Source organism: Jaculus jaculus, chromosome 5 (assembly GCF_020740685.1).
Source record: "Jaculus jaculus isolate mJacJac1 chromosome 5, mJacJac1.mat.Y.cur, whole genome shotgun sequence".
In the NCBI taxonomy this organism is placed as follows: domain Eukaryota; kingdom Metazoa; phylum Chordata; class Mammalia; order Rodentia; family Dipodidae; genus Jaculus; species Jaculus jaculus.
In genome coordinates, this window is record NC_059106.1 from 12,491,501 (window position 1) to 12,509,966 (window position 18,466).

An 18,466-nucleotide genomic window follows, 5' to 3' on the forward strand; every position below is an offset into this window, starting at 1 on the left:
CATTAAAGAAGGGCTAGCTGGGGTGGTGCATGCCTTTAATCCCAGCATTCTAGAAGTTCTCGAGAAATAGGATCTCCAAGAGTTCAAGGCTACCTTGACACTACCGAGTAAATTCCAGGTCAGCATGGACTAGAGCCAGACCCTACCTCGAAACCTCCCCCCAAAAAAAGTTTGTTTTCTGTGGCGAGATCTCAGGAGCTCTGAGTGGCGTACTTCTGCACTGTACCTACCGAAGGTGGGCGGCCATGTTCACAGTGAACACAAGCTGGGCCAGAGCAGGGAAGCATTCCTGCCCAACTTGTTTTCTAAACCTTACTATGTGAATTTATTTCTCTATCCAACCTTTTTTTTTTTTTTTTTTTTTTAGGAAGGGCCTTCACTCTAACCCAGGCTAACCTGGAACTCAGTCTATAGTCCCAGGCTGGACTTGAACTCAGTGATCCTCCTATCTCTGCCTCTTGCGTGCTGGGATCAAAGGCATGTGCCACTACACCCAGCTTCCATCCACTTTTTTTTTTTTGGTTTTTCATGGTTGGGTTTTGCTTTAGCTCAGGCTGACCTGGAATTCACTGTGGCCTAGAATTCATGGCAATCCTCATACCTCTGCCTCCCGAGTGCTAGGATTAAAGGCACGCACCACCACACCTAGCCTCCAACCAACTTTTAACACTGAACATAGAAAGGTAAAAGAATTGACCAAAGCCTGGGGAGATGGCTCAATGGTTAAAGGTGCTTGCGTGCCAAGCCTACCTGCTCAATTCCCCAGTCAACTCATAAAACTAGACAGGTATCCATTTGCAGCAGCAAGACACAGTGGAGTGCCCATATAATACATACAAATAAGTAAAAGAATCGACCCCTCACATTTTCTAAATGTTAATATGATACCATATTAAAAGCAGTAAAACAGGTGTGGAAGATTGACACACATTCCATGGTCACCTAGGGCTACATAGTGAGTCCCTTTATTAATGTGCAACATGCAAGTTCTACTTTGTTTTGTACACTCAGTGCAAGTAGATGCCTCTTCGAAGTTTTCATAACCAAACTTTTTGACATGGATCAGGAAATGTTGGTGTGCAAGAATTAACCACTCTAAAAAGTCTTTTAACAGGGCTAGATTATAAATATCTACTAAGTTTACTATACAAACGAGATCAGGACAGTCAGGGTGGCCATATGGCCATGGACACACGTCACAAACAAAAGGTCCAGTTTTTATTCTAAAATATAACATTTATTATCACAAGTTGCATAAAAACACACAGCTTTTACAAAAGTTTTTTATAGAAAAATATCTGACTACATTGTGATTGTTTGTGGGAACACCACACTATTGCTGTACCTTCAGCTAAAGCTTAAAAGAAACTAATTTTCATCATCAGAATATTCAGAATTTACCTCAGCCCGTCTTTGGAAAGCAGCTGTAATGTGTTCTGAACAGCGTTTGCTCTTGTAACTTGCATCCCCACTACTGGCGGGTCCTGTGTGTGACGCAGTGTGCCAACAGTGACAGTGGCTGAAGGGCTTCTGTGACACACAAGCCTGCGCCTCCTACTTCCCGAGGCTGAGGTGCGCGTCAGCACCCGCATGATATCCGCAGTGCTCAGACTGAGGTCTACATTGAGTAAGGAAATTAAGCACTATGGAAATGACATAACTCATTGTCAAGGCCACTTGGGTCAAACATTGGCTCCACTTCCCAAATGGATCAAGTAAATGGTAGCATGATTCAAGCCTCTGTGTTTTCATTAACTGTACTACCAAAGACAGCTAACATGGCCTCCTCACCTGAGCTATCTCTACAGGTAACTGTTGAGAGAACTAATTGGATGTTTATTTTGATAGACTCTATGACAATTCAGAAGGTGAAGAGACTTCTGTCAATGCTTCTTAAAGTTCCTGCATCAGAACTTCTGTTGTCTTACGAAAGCCTCAAGGTAAGTGGCTGAGCTCGCGTAGAGACGAGCCCCTCCCCGCAGTAAGCCAGATTCTAAACACAGGGCTGCCCTCGCCACGCCACCGTTGTCTCAATCACCCAAACTTCACCTTGGTTCTGATTTTAGATGCCGGGCAGAGAAATTGGGCTAGAGAATGACCTACAGTCATTACACTACTATTCTGTGGAGACTGGAGACTGTCTGCTGGTGCGATGGGAACAAACCAATTGAAAGAACTTGTTGCAGCAATTCTAGTGTCAAAAAATGAGGTTTTACAATTTACTTTAAAAGGATGATGTATGGGGGTGCAGAAGAGAGCATTTCTAGGCTTTATATTAATAGCAATAATAAAGGCTTTGATTGCTAAGGATTTTCTGATCTTTATTTTTATAGCTTACCACCATTTCATCTGTAAAAATTTAAATACTAAATAGAAACTAGTGTAAATGTGAATATAGGTAATCTCTAGTATAATGGAAGTCTATGATAATGCTGCTTTTGAAGGTTACTGAAGTGATTTGGTTGTTATTCTGAGAAATGCCCCTTAAATGTGGGTAATCACACCCTCTACTATGTGTAACACACACAGTCTATTTTCTCTTCTTAGGCACACTTTTTTAAGAGTGTTTAATTGCATGCTTTCCCTATATTTATACCTTAACTAAGCATTACCGGCTCTGATGCACTTACTTGTATTAGATGAACATTAGGCCATAGCAGAAGGAAAGCAAAATTACTTCTTTCCAAGTTTCAGCATCTTAGAAATACCCTTCCCTGAGAGGTAAAGTTTTGTGATGGGAATAAAAATGTTTAACAGCAGTATAACCTGAACCTTTACGATTTAATTGGCAAAAGAAAACACAGGTATTATTCATTTACTATGTAAATGAACGTCTATTAAAACCAAGGTCCAGATCCAAGAATTATATTGGTTCCTTTTCACAATTCACAAAATCTGGTATTCCTAGAAACCCCAAACTTTGGTATAAGTGACCACACAGCCAATGTTTTTGGCCTGCAGTTGTCCTAATTAAGCTGTGCAGAGCTACTTTGCAATCTGGTTGAGATTCAAACCAAGTTACTGTTTAGTATTTCTGAACTAGGCCAATTTTGAACCAAAAATGACAATGATGAACTACTAAGTAGTAACAGTGCATCCAGACTTAGAAATATTCCTTGTTTTATAAAATGTGTAAGTGGAACTGATGCTGCATCCCCAGCTGATGGTCAAGCATCAGGAAACACTGTGCTGGGACCAGCAAAGTACCAGCAGGAGCGCTCCTGACAGCCTCCATCCTGATGTCAGCGCAGCCCCTGCTGAGGAGTCACCGTGCGCTCGCTTCACACTGACAAGGATCGCCGCAGCGCTCCTTCAGCTCCCACAGCTCGCTGAGCTCTTGGGGCGAGTACTGAGGGGAAGACAGCATTCCTGGTTCACACGTCTTCTCACACAGCCACAGGCTGTCCTGGTAAGAAACAAATTGTGTGATAGCAGTCGTGAACCTACTTTCAGAAGCAGGAAGCAGACATGTGGGACACATGTATTTATTCAACTGAGGGTGAGCCAACACCAGTCTGGGCAGTGGCAGCTTTGACTCTGGAAAAGTACCAAGGCCTGCAGTCCTGGCTCCACACACATCTTAAAAGTTGGTAAATGCACATCCCACATGTGTATTGAATGTCACACTACTCCCAAAATATGCACAATTACTGTGTTTCTTAAAAATAAAATACAGGGCTGCAGTTAAAGGTGCTTGCAAAACTTGATGGCCTGGTTTCAATTCCCCAGTACCCTTGTAGAGACAGATGCACAAAGTGGTGCCTTGCTGACAGTGACAATAGGCCTTGGTGTGCCCATTTTCTCTCTGCCTCTTTGTCTGTCTCTCTCAAATTTTTATTGTTTGGTCTTTTAGTTTTTCAAGGTAGGGTCTTGCTCTAGCCCAGGCTGACCTGGAATTCACCATGTAGTCTCAGGGTGGCCTTGAACTCAAGACAATCCTTCAACCTCTGCCTCCCCACTGCTGAGATTAAAGGAGTGTGCCACCATGCTAGGCATCTCTCATATATATGTATTTTATTTATTTGAGGGCAACAGAGAGAATGGCATAGGGGCACTGAGTCAGCATGCCCCTTGAAACCATCTGCTGTCTGACAAACTGTCACACCCTGCCCCAGATGGGAGACTTGCATGTGACACCATTCTTGGCCCAGGGAACAAAGCTTCCCACAGGAGGCTCCTCAGCTCCAGAGGCTCAAGTCAGCTAGCAGGGAGAAGGGCCATGGTGATGGCACACACCCTCTGCAGGGCTGCCTCCAAAGTGGGGCCTCAGGTCCAGATGGTGATGACACTGATGGTCTCAATCCCCCAGCCACACTCGGTCAAGTCGAAGGACAGCTGACCTCCCGTGTCATAATCATGAGACGAGGGAGCAGGATTTTAGTATTCAACACTAAGCACAGGTGGTTCAAGAGTCCCGTACAGTGACAAGACTATCAAGCTAACCCAACGACATTGGGTAGTTGTGAAACTATCTGAAATATGTGGGACACGTGTGTATCCCGCCAAAGCTGAACCAACTAGGTCTGGGGGAGTCTGTTCCTATTTACCCTACGGGAACTCACGGCTGTGGGCTCGCGGCTCTGCACAGGCTCCTGGTGGCGGGCGCTGCGCGTCCTCCGCACTCTATACCTTCTGTGGCCAAAGGAGACAGCCACAGAAATAAATGATGCAAAAGCTTGCTTGCTTTTTTTCCTCCAGGACTCCTACTTTTGATTTTGGTTTTTGCAAAATACAAGTGAGGAGAATTGAAAAGTCCTTCCACAGGCATGTACCAGGAACTCAGGCCAACAGATTCTAAGTTTTAAAGCTGTAAGGAAGTTCTGATCAATGCTGAAAACCCAATTCTCTTTTGTGCTTCAGGGAATTTTCATTCAGCACTTCCTTTTGGTTTAAACTTAAGAGAAACAATGAAGTGGAGTGTTGTGAATTAAGAGCCCAACAGGAATGCTGGAAGGCCTTCAGTCCTTGTGTCCCAAGAGTGTACCTCCCAAGAACCCTGAGGCCAGCACCCTTAGCCCGCTTACCTGGTGTCTTTTAGGTCCTATAGCTGCCATCCAAATGCCCATGCTGACATCTTCACCCTGCACATGGGCAAACACAAACCTTTTCAAGCTCTGTAAAGACAAGAGGGCTACACCTCTCCCAGGTAAGCACTCCTTCATGCTGTTATTCTGACAGGAGAGGTCAGAGGTGAACGGCTGATGCACAGGAGGCTGCCGCACAGGAGCCGTGGCTGTGGCCAGGAAGCACCTGCACAGCAGGCAAACAGCCTCTTTTCTTACCTTCCTTTCCCTGCCCTCCGGAAGGACAGCCAGACACAGGCAATGCTTCCCACTGGGCAGATGTGGCTCTTCATCAACCACATCAAGAGGAAGCAAGCGAGAGCGCTGCTTCTGAGCACAAGTGCTCCCACCCTGCACATGCCATCCAAGCATGCAAGACTGAAAACAGAGTTAACAGGCTCAAACAAGACTGGAATAGAACTCATGGTCTGGCTCTGAGAGGTGGCAAGGACGTATCCTTGACCTTGAGGAGTGACTCCTGCACAGAAAGACAAGCTGCTTTTATGAACAGTAGGCTGGCCCCGCTTTTGTCTTCATAGGATACCCCAGAATGCTGGGCTGGATGAGTGACCTCATTACCTGATAGGTCTTTAACCGCCCAGAGTTGCCAGCCAGCCATTCGACGACGTCCCTGGAGATCATGTACCCTGACCCGCATGCAAAGGCAGGATAGGCTGGGCTGGGGTACTCCAGCTCCTGCCACTTCCCAGTTCTGTCCACGGCCCAGTTCAACCTGAAACTGCGGTATAAAAAAGATAGCTGCTTTGTGTTGGCCTGACATACAACCTGTTACACATAAGCTAGATTCTTTTGATCTATATAAAGAATTTAAAAGGGGGAGGGGAGGCTGGAGAGATGGCTTAGTGGGTAAGGCACTTGCCTGCAAAGCCAAAGGATCCAGGTTCGATTCCCTATGACCCATGTGAGCCAGATGCACAAGGGGCACATGCATCTGGAGATAGTTTGCAGTGGCTAGAGGCCCTGGTGTGCCCATTCTCTGCCTGTCTCTCTTCTCTCTCTGACTGCAAATAAAAAAGAATAAAAATACATTTGTAAGCCATGCATGGTGGCACTCAGGAGGCCTGAGACAGAGTGAGACCCTACCTCGAAAAACCACCAAAAAAAAAGAGGAATGCCATGAGTTCAAGGCCACCCTGAGACTACACAGTGAATTCCAGGTCGGCCTGGGCTAGAGAGAGACCCTACCTTGAAAAACAGAAGAACAAAAAAAGAAAGGAGGGAGGAAAGAAAGAAAAATGTGTCATGTGCTACTGTGACATGAGATGCCCTTCTGAGCACCATGCACTTCTAGGGTATGTAGATGTCATTTCTCTCTCCTTTTTATTTTTATTTATTTATTTGAGAACGACAGAGAGAAAGAGGCAGAGAGAGAATGGGCGTGCCAGGGCCTCTAGCCCCTTATTTTTATTTTTTAAAATATTTGAGAGATGGCTGGAGAGATGGCTTAGCAGTTAAGCGCTTGCCTGTGAAGCCTAAGGACCCTGGTTTGAGGCTCAATTCCCTAGGGCCCAAGTTAGCCAGATGCACAAGGGGTGCACGCGTCTGGAGTTCATTTGCAGTTAAGTCTCAAATAAACAAAAATAAAAAATTTTTTTTAAATATTTGAGAGAGAGGTAGATAGAAAATGGGCATACCAGGGTCTCTAGCTACTGCAAACGAACTCCAGACACACATGCCACCTTGTACATCTGGTGTATATGGGGACTGGGGAATCAAATATGTGTCCTTAGGCTTCACAGGCAAGCACCTTAACCACTAAGCCATCTTTAGCACAGGCTGACCTGGAATTCACTATGTATTCTCAGGTGGCCTCAAACTTGTGGTGATCCCCTACCTCTGCCTCTCAAGTGCTGGGATTAAAGGTATGTGCAATCATGCCTGGCTAAGAAAAAATATATTTATTTATTTGACAGAGAAAGAGGAAGAGAAAGAATGGATGCACCAGGGCCTCTAGCCACTGCAAAGGAATTCCAGATGCATGTGCCCCTTGTGCAGCTGGCTAGCCATGGGTCCTGAAAAATTGACCCTGGGTCCTATGGCTTTGCAGGCAAGTGCCTTAACTGCTAAGCCATCCTTCTAGTCCAGAAAAATATTTTAATTTATTTATTTGAGAGCGACAGACAGAGAGAAAGAGGCAGACACAGAGAGAATGGGTGTGCCAGGGCCTCCAGCCTCTGCAACTGAACTCCAGACATGTGCACCCCCTTGTGCATCTGGCTAACGTGGGTCCTGGGGAACCGAGCCTCGAAATGGGGTCCTTAGGCTTCACAGGCAAGCGATTAACCGCTAACCCATCTCTCCAGCCTTTTTTTTTAATTCAGAAAAATATTTTTAAAAAAATCAGTGACATTCGGTCAGGTACATGAGTGCCAATAGCCAGTCATGCTTCACTTACTTTCCCCACCAAAAATTGGGCCCATCCAGATTCTTCTGGGCAATTCTATTAAATACAGCTTCTAAGTCGATGTAACAGTCGTCATCTGTCTTCAGTAACAATCCAAAGCTGGTGGTCTCCACAGTCCTGTTGGCAGGAAAGGGGTGTGAGTGAGCACAGCCCAGACACACAGCTGAGACAGTGGCCATGCCAATGCTGCGCCAGTACAGCTGTGCCTTCCACAACCGGACACTCCTCAGCAATTGCGGCATCCTAGAGTGACTAGTAATAGTAACTACATATGTTAAAACTACGTAGCAATTATTACGGCATATTCGTGTTATGGAAGTAGGAATCACAACCAAGAGCCATGCACATTGGAGCCTCTGGGAAGTTGGAGAATCACCAAGCCATCTACAAATGCTTGGGAACCAAGATAAGCATGGTGGGTGTTTTGTTTGTTTGTTTTGTTTCTTTGCTTGTCTGTTTTTGAGGCAAGTCCAACAAACTGGATTTTTTTTTTTTTAATGTGTGAGAGCACAGGAAACAAGAGAGAAGTGGCATGCCAGGGCTTGTAGCCACTGCAATCGAACTCCAGACGCATGTGCTGCCTTGTGCAATGTGACCTATGTGCTTGCATTACTTTGTGTGTCTGGCTTATGTGGAACCTGGAGGGTCAAACATGAGTCCTCAGGCTTTACAGGCAAGCATCTCAACCACTAAGCCATCTCTACAGCCCATGGCTTGCTTTTTATATTTTCCCTCTAATTTTTTTTTTTTTTTTTTTTTTTTTAGGCAGGGTCTCACTCTAGACCAGGCTGACCTCAAACTCAGAGTGATCTTCCTACTTCTGCCTTCTGAGTGCTGGGATGAAAGGCGTGTGCCACCATGCCCTTTTCCTTCATATTTTAAAGGACAAAGTACCACTAATGATCCTCCTGCCTAAGACTCCCGGGTAGCCGGCAGGAAAAGCACATGCTACTACTACACCTGACCAGTGCATGGGTTTTAACTGCTGCAGCAGAGGGTGGGCCTAGAAAGTGGGTGTGTAGCTGAGCAGAACTGAGATCAGTAACTGAGTGTGACTCTAATTAGGGAACCTGGGTAATAGGTGGGAGTAAAGACGAAGAGGAATCTAAGCAAGTGGGATGACTCCAAGGGAATTAAATTTTGCTGTTTGGTCTTGACCAATTGACACATCCATTCACACTGTGGGTGGCCCTGTGCATCCAAACAAAGTGGCAGCATCTCAGAAGGAGCCAGGGTGCCACATGTGGATCACATCCTTGTCTTAGCTTTTTGAAATCTCAGTGCTTTGAGATTGGTAAATTGTTTCTACATTTAAAAAAAAAAGAAACAAAAGTTCTAGTTGATGACATTCTCAAAACCTACCATCTATAAAAGTTCAGTAATTTTGCAGGAACATTTCGGTAAGTGTCGACAACATCCACAAAGACAATGTCACCATAGGTGCTGCTCTCCTCCTTCAGTAAGGCATCCTCCTCACGCAGATTCCTCCTGTGATCTGTGAGTCTCTGAGGCCGAGAATGAAGGCTGCGTAACAGAGCATCACCTTCTGGAAAGGAAAAGCCGACAGCTGGAGGAGCTTGACCATGTTACTGTTAAGAGACCCAGGAATAAGAGAGCTGCTTTTAGGCCATTTCAGATGGGGACAAACACCCAAAGAAGAAACCAAAAAAGGCCACCCTGCCTTGGCAGGAATGGAACTCCTGTCTGATTGAGATTCATCTAAAGCAGCTGCAGTGCTCCCTACTGCCCATAGTCCAGCACACTACCTAGGTCTACAGACCGATCAAGCCTTCCCTTTACTCAAGCCTTCCCTTTACGCATCTGAATCCGACCTAATCCTGTTTTTTTTTTTTTTGGTTGTTGTTGTTGGTTGTTTTTCAAGGTAGGGTCTCACTTTAACCCAGAATTCACTATGTAGTCTCAGGGTGGCCTTGACCTCACAGCAATTCTACCTCTGCCTGGAAGTAAAGGCATGCACCACCACACCCAACTCCTTAAGAATCCATTTACTTTTTTCCTTTTTCTTTTTATTGTTTTTTTTTGAGGTAGGGTCTCACTCTAGCCCAGGCTGACCTGGAATTCACTATGGAGTCTCAGGGTGGACTCAAACTCACGGTGATCCTCCTACCTCTGCCACCCAAGTGCTGGGATTAAAGGCGTGCACCACCACGCCTGGCCCTTAATTCTTCTTTTGAGAAAATGCGGCAAGAATCCATTTTCAATGGACTATATATAAAGGCTTGTTCATGCTCTTTTCTTTTTTTTTTTTTTTTTTTTTTACTTTGTGCTGTTCCTCCTGATCCTGCCCTGTGATCTCTGCTTGGATATGAATCTGGCTCCCCTCCTCCCTACAGCCTGGCTGGGTGGTGGCGAGGAGCAGAGCTGTTTCTAGGTCTGAATAATTTTCTTAATTTAATTCTCTGCTTTACACTTTAGGATAACTTCTCACTTTAATTACATCTAGGATTTTCCCCTGGTTTCTGAATTTACCATGTTTGTATTTCCCTTACACACTAGATCTACCACGTGGGTGCTTTCTCTAAACTCTAAGCCCGTTACCTGTATAATTTCTCTAAACTCAGGCTAACCGTGTGTTGCAGTCAGGTTCGCATTGCTGATAGAAATCACCCAACCAAGAGCAGCTTGTGGGTGAAGGACTCAGGAACCACATGGACGCCATGACAGGCGTCAGAGTCCTCAGTAGGCCTAAGTTTCTGTTTCCCGGCAAGGTCTGAGTTTCTATTTTCCAGTAAGGGTGGGCATAACAGTTACTGGAAACTGATTATGCCATACATTCCTGAAGTCATAAGATAAGTTCAATTCCCCTACCTCCAGCCCGCCAACCTTGCCGTAAGGGTAGGCTTAACCATTAAACTGATTATCCCAGACATTCCTGAAGTCACGAGACATTCCCGCAGTCATAGATGAGCTCAATTCCCCTAGCTCCAGCCTGCCAAAATCCTAAGACAACCAGAAGAGTATACTGTTTAAATCAACCAATCATGTACCCATCCCCTTGTTCTATGTTCAAATCCATGTACCCATCCCCTTCTAGGTTCAAATCCCTATAAAAACCCTACCCTCCCGCTACTCGGGGCTCTTGTATGGATCCACTGCGTTGGTGAAGTCAAGAGACTGAGCGTAGGCCCGAATTAAAGCTCCTTGCCCTTGCATGCGTGTTTGGTTCTCCTTGGTGGTCACTGGGGGGTGCCAAGAACTGGGCATAACAGTGGGAAAAAAGAGGTTTATTTAGACTTACAGGCTCAAAAGGGAAGCTCCACAATGGCAGGGCAAAACAATGGCATTGGTGGACATCAGCCCCTGGCCAACATAAGGTGAACAATAGCAACAGGAGTGTGCCAAACACTGGTATGGGAAAACTGGCTTTAACACCCATAAGCCCTCTCCCCCAACAATACACTCCCTCCAGGAGGCATTAATCCCCAAATCTCCATCAACTGGGAACCTAGCATTCAGAACACCTAAGTTTACGGAGGACTCCTGAATCAAGCCACCACATTTTGCTCCTGGCCCCCATAAACTGATAACCATACTTGATGTAAAATGCAATGCACTCATCTAACTTTAAAAGTCCCCATAGTTTTTATCAATTCCAACGATGTTCATACATCCCCATAGACACAGAATAAACATTCACACTGAAGAAGATGGCTCTGGGCATAGCAAAGAAACATTCAGCCAATACAAGATTTAAAACAAGGGCAAACATCAAACTGAACTCCAAGTCCGATAACTCTAACCAGTAACAAGTCTCTGGTACTCCAATTCCGCCCCTCCAGCTAGGCTACTCACAGTCCTGGAAAACTTCATCGGGGCCGGCAGCTTTCCTTAGCAGCCATCTCTTTCGTGTTCCTGGCATCTCCATTGGGTCTCCATGAAGGCATTCAGCAAACCTGCTTCACACTGCCCAAGCCATTTCCAAAACACAAGACTGTTGCAAACTCAATGACCTTCTCTTTCCTGCATTTCTTACACTCCACAATACCAGGTAGGGGGATATAAAGCAGACTTTGAAGAACAGGACACTCCTTGAGCACTCAGGCCCCTTAAAGAATCTACATTCTTCCTGTTGCCCAAGTGCAGGTCAGCTGGCCCAATCTCAATGGTTGTAATCTCAAACAATTTGCAGGTGAGTGGGAAGCAGTTTAGGCCCAAAGACTGCAACAGTAAAATGGTACCAAGGAGTGGGACTGCTGCTAGACACCTGACTGTGCGGCTTTGGCCTTTTGGAGCTGACTTTCAAGATGAATGTGGAAGGACTTGAAACCTTGGCCTAAAAGATATCTTGCAATGCTGTAAGTACAGCTTGGTGGACCATTCTGGTCCGAGTTGAAAGACCTGAATGCAGTAAGAACTATGGACCATGACGTTTGGCTTATGAGGGTGAGAAAAAGCTTTGCCGGGACTGGGCTAGCAGTTGGTGTGAAAAGCTATGCCCATGTCCTGAGAAGTTGTGCAGGGTTGCTTTGCGTAGAAATGAACTGGTATGAGCAGAGGGATATACACAAAAAGAAAAATCTTTGGGTGAACTTCTACCCATTCAGCTGCAATTGAGAGATCATAACCTTTGAGATTGGGCCAGCTGACCTGCACTGGGGCACCAGGAAGAATATAGACTCTTTTGAAGGGGCCTGAGTGCTAAGGAGTGTCCTGTTCTTCAAAGTTTGCTTTATTCCCCCCTGGATTAACAAATTGGCACCCTACCTGGTATTGTGGAGTATAAGAAATGCAAGAAAGAGGGTCACTGAGTTTGCAACATGATCTTGTGTTTTGGAAATGGCCATGGGCAGTGTGAAGCAGGTTTGCTAGATGCCACACAGAGACCTCCACGGGGCCATGAGGATGAACCATGGATTACAGTGGAGACCCAGTGGAGATGCCGGGATAATGAGATGGCTGCTAAGGAGAGCTGCTGGCCCCGATGAAGTTTTCCAGGACTGTGAGTAGCCTAGCTGGAGGGGCGGAATTGGAATGCCAGACTTGTTGCTGGTTAGTTATCAGACTTGGAGATTTGTTACTGGCTAGAGTTGCTGGACTTGAAGCTACAGAATTTGATGTTTTTCCTGGTTGTTTTAAATCATGTATTGCTTGAGTATTTCTTTGCTATGCCTGATGCCATTTTTTTGCAGTGTGAATATTTATTCTGTGCCAAAATTATAGGTTATTTGAGGGTTTTTTTTTTTTGGTATTATGGCTCAGTTAAAAGATCTTGGATTATGGGGATGTTTGAACATCATTGGAATTGATAAAAAAAATATGGGGACTTGTTTGATTCCGGTGTCTCCCATAAACTTAGGTGTTCTGAATGCTAGGTTCCCAGTTGATGGAGATTTTGGGAATTAACACCTCCTGGAGGTGGTGTATTGTTGGGGGGGGCGGGCTTATGGGTGTTATAGCCTGTTCCCCATGCCAGTGTTTGGCACACTCTCCTGTTGCTGTTGGCCAGGGGGTGATGTCCATCCTCTGCTCATGCCATCAGAGCTTCCCCTTGGGCCTATAAGCCAAAATAAACCTCTTTTTCCCACAAGCTGCTCTTGGTCAATTGATTTCTGCCAGCAATGCAAACCTGACTGCAACACCATTGGAAACTGTCTTTACTACTCATTTCTCATCTGAACTCCTTAGTCTCTGCTTCGGTATTTTCCCTCTGCTGGTCTTCCTTAAGTCACGTCATTTGCCCTTTTAACTTTCTTCCATGGGAAACTCAGAGTGGATGTTAAGTGACTCCTTCTAAATCTCCGTACAGAAGCTCCTCAACTCTCTCTCCATGTGTTTATTCCCTAAAAATAAAAACCTTAACTTCTGAGATGTTGTATTTTTCGCGTGTTCTACTTCCCACAAGCTTGGCTCCGCTCTAGCCTTCCAAGACCCCACCCAATTTCCCTTCAATCAACCCCACAGTTTGTGATCTTTCCCTACAGAAACTCAGTAATCCCAATCTAGCCTTCATGAGTCTATTTTTATCCTTTTTTGTTTGTTTTGTTTTTCGAGGTAGGGTTTCACTCTGGCCCCAGGCTAACCTGGAATTAAAGATGTAGTCTCAGGGTGGCCTTGAACTGACACAATCCTCCCACCTCTGGGAATAAAGGCATGCAACACTAAGCCTGGCTGCACAACACTGTTTTATTGCCAGTTCTCTAGCTCTGCAGTACTGTTTTTTGTTGTTGTTTTGTTTCATTTTTTAACAGAGGAATCAAATCCCTCACACTCCACATGATAAAAAAAATCAACTCAACTGTGGTATATTATTTATACATGATACTGTAACAGTTTAACAAATTTTTTGTTTGTTTGTTTGTTTTGAGGTAGGGTCTGGCTAGAGCTAGCTCAGGCTGACCTGGAGTTAGTTCACTTTGTAGTTTCAGGGTGGCCTTGAACTCACAGTAGTCCTCCTACCTCAGCCTCCCCAAGTGCTGACATGAATGGCTTGCATTACCACACCTGGCAGGCCCAGGACGGAGGCCTCTCACACCCTCATACCCACCACACCTGACTAATAATGCTTTTCTCACATAACAGGATGACCTCTCCTGTCAACTTCCACAGTAGGGTTAGCTACATGAGGTTCTGCACACTGTTCCCTGACAGCTTACCCTGGATGGTGTAGATAAAGCCTCCTGCAACGCCTTCCACCCCTTCCACGAACTCACGAGGCAGGGCGCCCTCCCCAGCCTGAAAGGAGTGAGAACAAGAAGGCTCAGTGGTTTGTTACTAAAAGTGACTTTGCTAACCATTAGTTACTCAACAGAAGCACTATGGCAATTAATCCAAGACACAAGGATGACACTCATTAAAGATCAGGTACTCTCAATGGGTTCAGATTTCTACCTTCTTGTGCTTGTAGCCATGACAGGGCAGAAACCAGTTCATTTTACATCCCAAACTTTCCTCTTCACAAGGCTTAACTACCACCACCTTTGATGCTTTTGGAGACTGAAAATTCTCTTTAGTTCAACAAGGTCTTGACACATTTGAAAACCAAGAGGCCATGCAGAGAAAGATGCCTTTCAATCAACAGTCTGTTCTGGGAACACTTCAAACATCATGATGAAGGTGCCCAGAAACTATTGTGCCAGTCAGGACTAGCACTTTCATTTGCGTCACCTCTCTACACCTAGTGCCCTTCCTCCATCTCAGCTTTCTCCCAGTTGGGCGGGGCTGGAAACTGACAAGAGTTGGTAGTCAGCATCCTACAGCATTCCTCACATGCACTCACTTCACCACAATGGATGCTGAACTCACTCTTGGTGGCACAAACATGATGGAAGGAAAATGTTAAAAACAGGAAATGGCAAATGCTGGACTGATAAAAGGCACTACTGCTACAAATATATTAAAAAAAAAAAACTTGAAAAATGGGAGGTCAATGTGACACGGGTACCAAATTGGAAAGGGGGAAAACAACACAGGTAATCAAGAATCTCAGGAAATAAGTCAACAGAATACATGGTATTTAGGTCAAAACAACTGAAGAAGTTCAGCTTCTCTTGGGGGAGTCTAAAGAAAGATAAGGAGGATTCCAAGTTGGACACAGGAAACTGAAACCCTATGGCCTTGGGTACCCTGAGGTTCCAAGTGCAGTCAGGCATGATGAATTAACTCTCCACTGCCTCTTCCCCTTCCTGACAGCAGGGTATACAAAAGCAAACTCGAATATCCCTACCACCTTTCCCTCCCTGCTTGACTAGTAATCGCAAGATGCTCAGGCTTCGTGGCTGAAAGGCCACATCATGGGCATGACTAGGCTTAGTAAAGAGATAAGGCGGTCTCTCTCTGTCTGCTTTCCCTTAGACTGCATTCTAAAATACACCAGAACATCCTCCCTTAAGAGCTAGTCATGGGGTAGAGACCTCCCCTTCTTTACCTGGAGACATGCTGAGGAGGCAGAACGAGATAAGGCAGGTAAACTCACAGAAGCCCGGCCTGCTGTGCAGCTGCTCCATGACCTCACTGCCGGATTCCAAGTTCTAACTCAAAAGACCAAACTTTCCCCCCATGGTCTTTTGTTTTTGGATGCAGCTAAAGTCTTGAGTATGTTTGCCCTGACACTCTGGGTCTTTTTCACCTTTTTCTTAATCTCCTTTGCTTTACTCAAAAAAGGAAAAAAAAAAAAAAAGAGCAGTGTGTGGTGCCGCACGCCTTAAATCCCAGCACTCGGGAGGCAGAGGAGGATCGCTGTATGAGTCCACCCTGAGAACAGAGTGAAACCCTACCAAGAAAAACCAAACCAAACCAAAAAAAGAAAAAGAAGAAGAGAGGCGGAGAAGGATGGGGGGGGGGGGGGGGGGGGGGGACTTAAGAAAAAGCACCAAACTGTTGACAAATCATCATACTTTTGTTATTGTTTTTTTGAGGTAGGGTTTCACTCTAGCCCAGGGTGTGCTAGAAATTACTCTAGCCTCATGTCAGCCTTGAACTAATGGTGAGCCTCCTACCTCTGCCTCCCAAGTGCTGGGATTAAAGGTGTACTACTCCACCACATCAGGCTAAAATATCATACTTTTAAAATGCAACAATCTTAGCTGGGCGTGGTGGCACACACCTGGAATCCCTACAATTGGGAAGCAGAGGCAAGAGGAGACCCGCAAGTTTGAGGCCAGCCTGGCTTATGTAGTGAGTTCCATGTCAGCCCGGGCTACATGAGATCTTGTCACAGACAACCAACCCACCCACCCCCAGCCCAATAATGTTAACATAAGACTTCAAAGTCATCAGTGGGGAGCTATGGAATCACACACAGTATAAGGTCCCCTGCACCACAGGGGCTCAGCAACATTTTCTACTAATACATGTTCCAAAATATGTAAGAACCCTGTGTGACACTTCCTGGGGTGGTATGCAAGTAAATCCTTACGGTTGAGCCCTGAAAGTAAATTCCAACTCCTTAATGAATTACAAGAAAAGCTAAGGTACTGTACAACCACCACGAAGGACAGCTTACTGTGATAACTCTGAGAACACCCCCTCCGTCATTCACTGTCACTCTGTGGAGATTCCTGGACACAAGGCCGTGGAGGTCTTGACTTTCCCACACGATTGTACCTTCAAAGCTCTTTTGGAAAAAGATGAACAGTGAGTCAATTTCTTTATTCTTGTCATTTAGGTTTTAAGTACATGTTTACGTAAGGCTTTAGGGAAAATGTCATTCTTGGGGCTGGACAGAAGGCTCAGTGGTTAAAGACACTTGCTTGTAATGCCTGACAGCCCTGGTTTGATTCTCCAGTACCCACTGCTGGAATAATGGCCAATACCCAATCAAGCACTATACTGATTCAGAAGGAATTCCTAGACAGAGCTATGATCATTCACAAGGCTTCACAGGCAATTGTGTTAACCACTAAGCAATCTCTCCATCTAACAAGCCAGCACCATCAAAGATGACATTGATGCTCGGTTTATCCACAGACTTTCTGAATTTTTATGACATTTAGTGGGGACGTGATCATCACCAAGAGAAATGCAAAAGAGACCTTGTGAGCTCACTGCTAAGAATGGAAGAACTAAAGCCAGGTGTGGTGGTGCACACCTTTAATCCCAACACTCAAGAGGCAGAGGTAGGAAGATCGCCATGAGTTTGAGGCACCCTGAGATTACACAGTGAATTCCAGGTCAGCCTGGGCTAGAGTGAGACCGTACCTCAAAAAACCAAAAAATAAGTAAATAATAACAAATAAATAAAGCAGAATGGGAGAACTGGAAAGGAGACCCGAAAGCTCAGCAGATCCCTGACACTGGGACCTGCCTTGGAAACACTGTATGTCTCTCTCTGACCTTGGTACACTTTGCAAGATCTGGTAGCAAATGTGTTAGAATTAAAAGCTGACATGACTTGAGTGCTAGAGTCTGAAAGCTGAAGCCAAACTCCTTAGTTCTGGCCCAGGTACTTCAGAAAAGACAGACACAGACTGGAGAACGGGTGGGATGGAGATAATAACAGCAGCTGCGTAGCCACGGGCCCCTCCTCAGTAGACAGCTGGCAACACATCTGAGCACGCAGAAGTCCGGGTTGTCAGCATGAAATGGCCTTTGAGGAACAAGGAAACTAAAACCCAAGGCCAGAAATCAAATCCCAGTGACGAGCAGATCAAAGCGAAACCAAAGATGACAAACCACATGGTGACCGGAGCAACAGCTCCCTCCCCGAAGCGGCAAACTTCGAGAATGCGGAAAGGCTCCTGTTCCCCAGCAAGCACCCCAGGCTGTTCCACAGCCATAGCTCAGCCTCTCCCAGCTCAGCCTCCACCTTTGGCCCAGCCACAGTATCAGAGCCCTCAGCAGCCACCGCAACCCCGCTGGGTGGCTCCTCGCAACAGAAATGCAGCATTTGGGCAGAGTGGGGAGGGCCAGCAGTGACAGTAACTCTACTGGAAATGCCCAGCCCACATCTGCCTTGAGCGTAGAGTCCCATCCTGTGCTTGAGAAACCGAAGGCTGCCCACAGCTACAACCCTAAAGAATTCGACTGGAATCTTAAGAGTGGGCGCGTGTTCATCATCAAGAGCTACTCTGAGGATGACATCCACCGATCCATCAAGTACTCCATCTGGTGCAGCACAGAGCATGGCAACAAGCGCCTGGACGGCGCCTTCCACTCCATGAGCAGCAAAGGGCCTGTCTACCTGCTCTTCAGTGTCAATGGAAGTGGGCATTTCTGTGGGGTGGCCGAGACGAAGTCCCCTGTGGACTATGGCACCAGTGCTGGGGTCTGGTCTCAGGACAAGTGGAAAGGGAAGTTTGATGTGAAGTAGATTTTTGTCAAAGTTGTTCCTAATAATCAGCTATGACGTATCAGACTGGAGAACAATGACAACAAACCTGTCACAAACTCCCGTGATACACAGGAGGCGCCCTTAGAAAAAGCAAAGCTGAAGCCGGGCGTGGTGGCGCACGCCTTTAATCCCAGCACTCGGGAGGCAGAGGTAGGAGGATCGCCGTGAGTTCAAGGCCACCCTGAGACT

General features: G+C 45.8%; 2 protein-coding genes across 5 annotated transcripts in view; one reads left to right on the top strand and one right to left on the bottom strand.

Annotated features, from left to right (window-relative positions):
• Positions 1–2,310, top strand: part of Tbce (tubulin folding cofactor E) — a 42,143-nt gene extending 39,833 nt beyond the window's left edge. For both annotated transcript variants that reach the window (XM_045148724.1, XM_004659640.2), the window contains exons 16-17: positions 1,849–1,940; positions 2,067–2,310. In XM_045148724.1, coding sequence (XP_045004659.1) covers positions 1,849–1,940; positions 2,067–2,171 — 197 coding nt within the window. In that variant the 3' untranslated portion in view covers positions 2,172–2,310. The remainder of the gene's footprint in view (positions 1–1,848; positions 1,941–2,066) is intronic.
• Positions 1,197–18,466, bottom strand: part of B3galnt2 (beta-1,3-N-acetylgalactosaminyltransferase 2) — a 53,097-nt gene continuing 35,827 nt past the window's right edge. For 2 of the 3 annotated variants that reach the window (XM_045148725.1, XM_004659707.2), the window contains 7 exons: positions 16,451–16,561; positions 14,103–14,181; positions 8,851–9,034; positions 7,480–7,605; positions 5,643–5,802; positions 5,025–5,081; positions 1,197–3,406 (listed from right to left, as the gene is read on the bottom strand). In XM_045148725.1, the coding sequence (XP_045004660.1) occupies positions 3,266–3,406; positions 5,025–5,081; positions 5,643–5,802; positions 7,480–7,605; positions 8,851–9,034; positions 14,103–14,181; positions 16,451–16,561 (858 nt within the window). In that variant the 3' untranslated portion in view covers positions 1,197–3,265. Of the gene's footprint in view, positions 3,407–5,024; positions 5,082–5,642; positions 5,803–7,479; positions 7,606–8,850; positions 9,078–14,102; positions 14,182–16,450; positions 16,562–18,466 lie in introns of those variants that run through there. The other variant, XM_045148726.1, reaches the window with a different exon arrangement.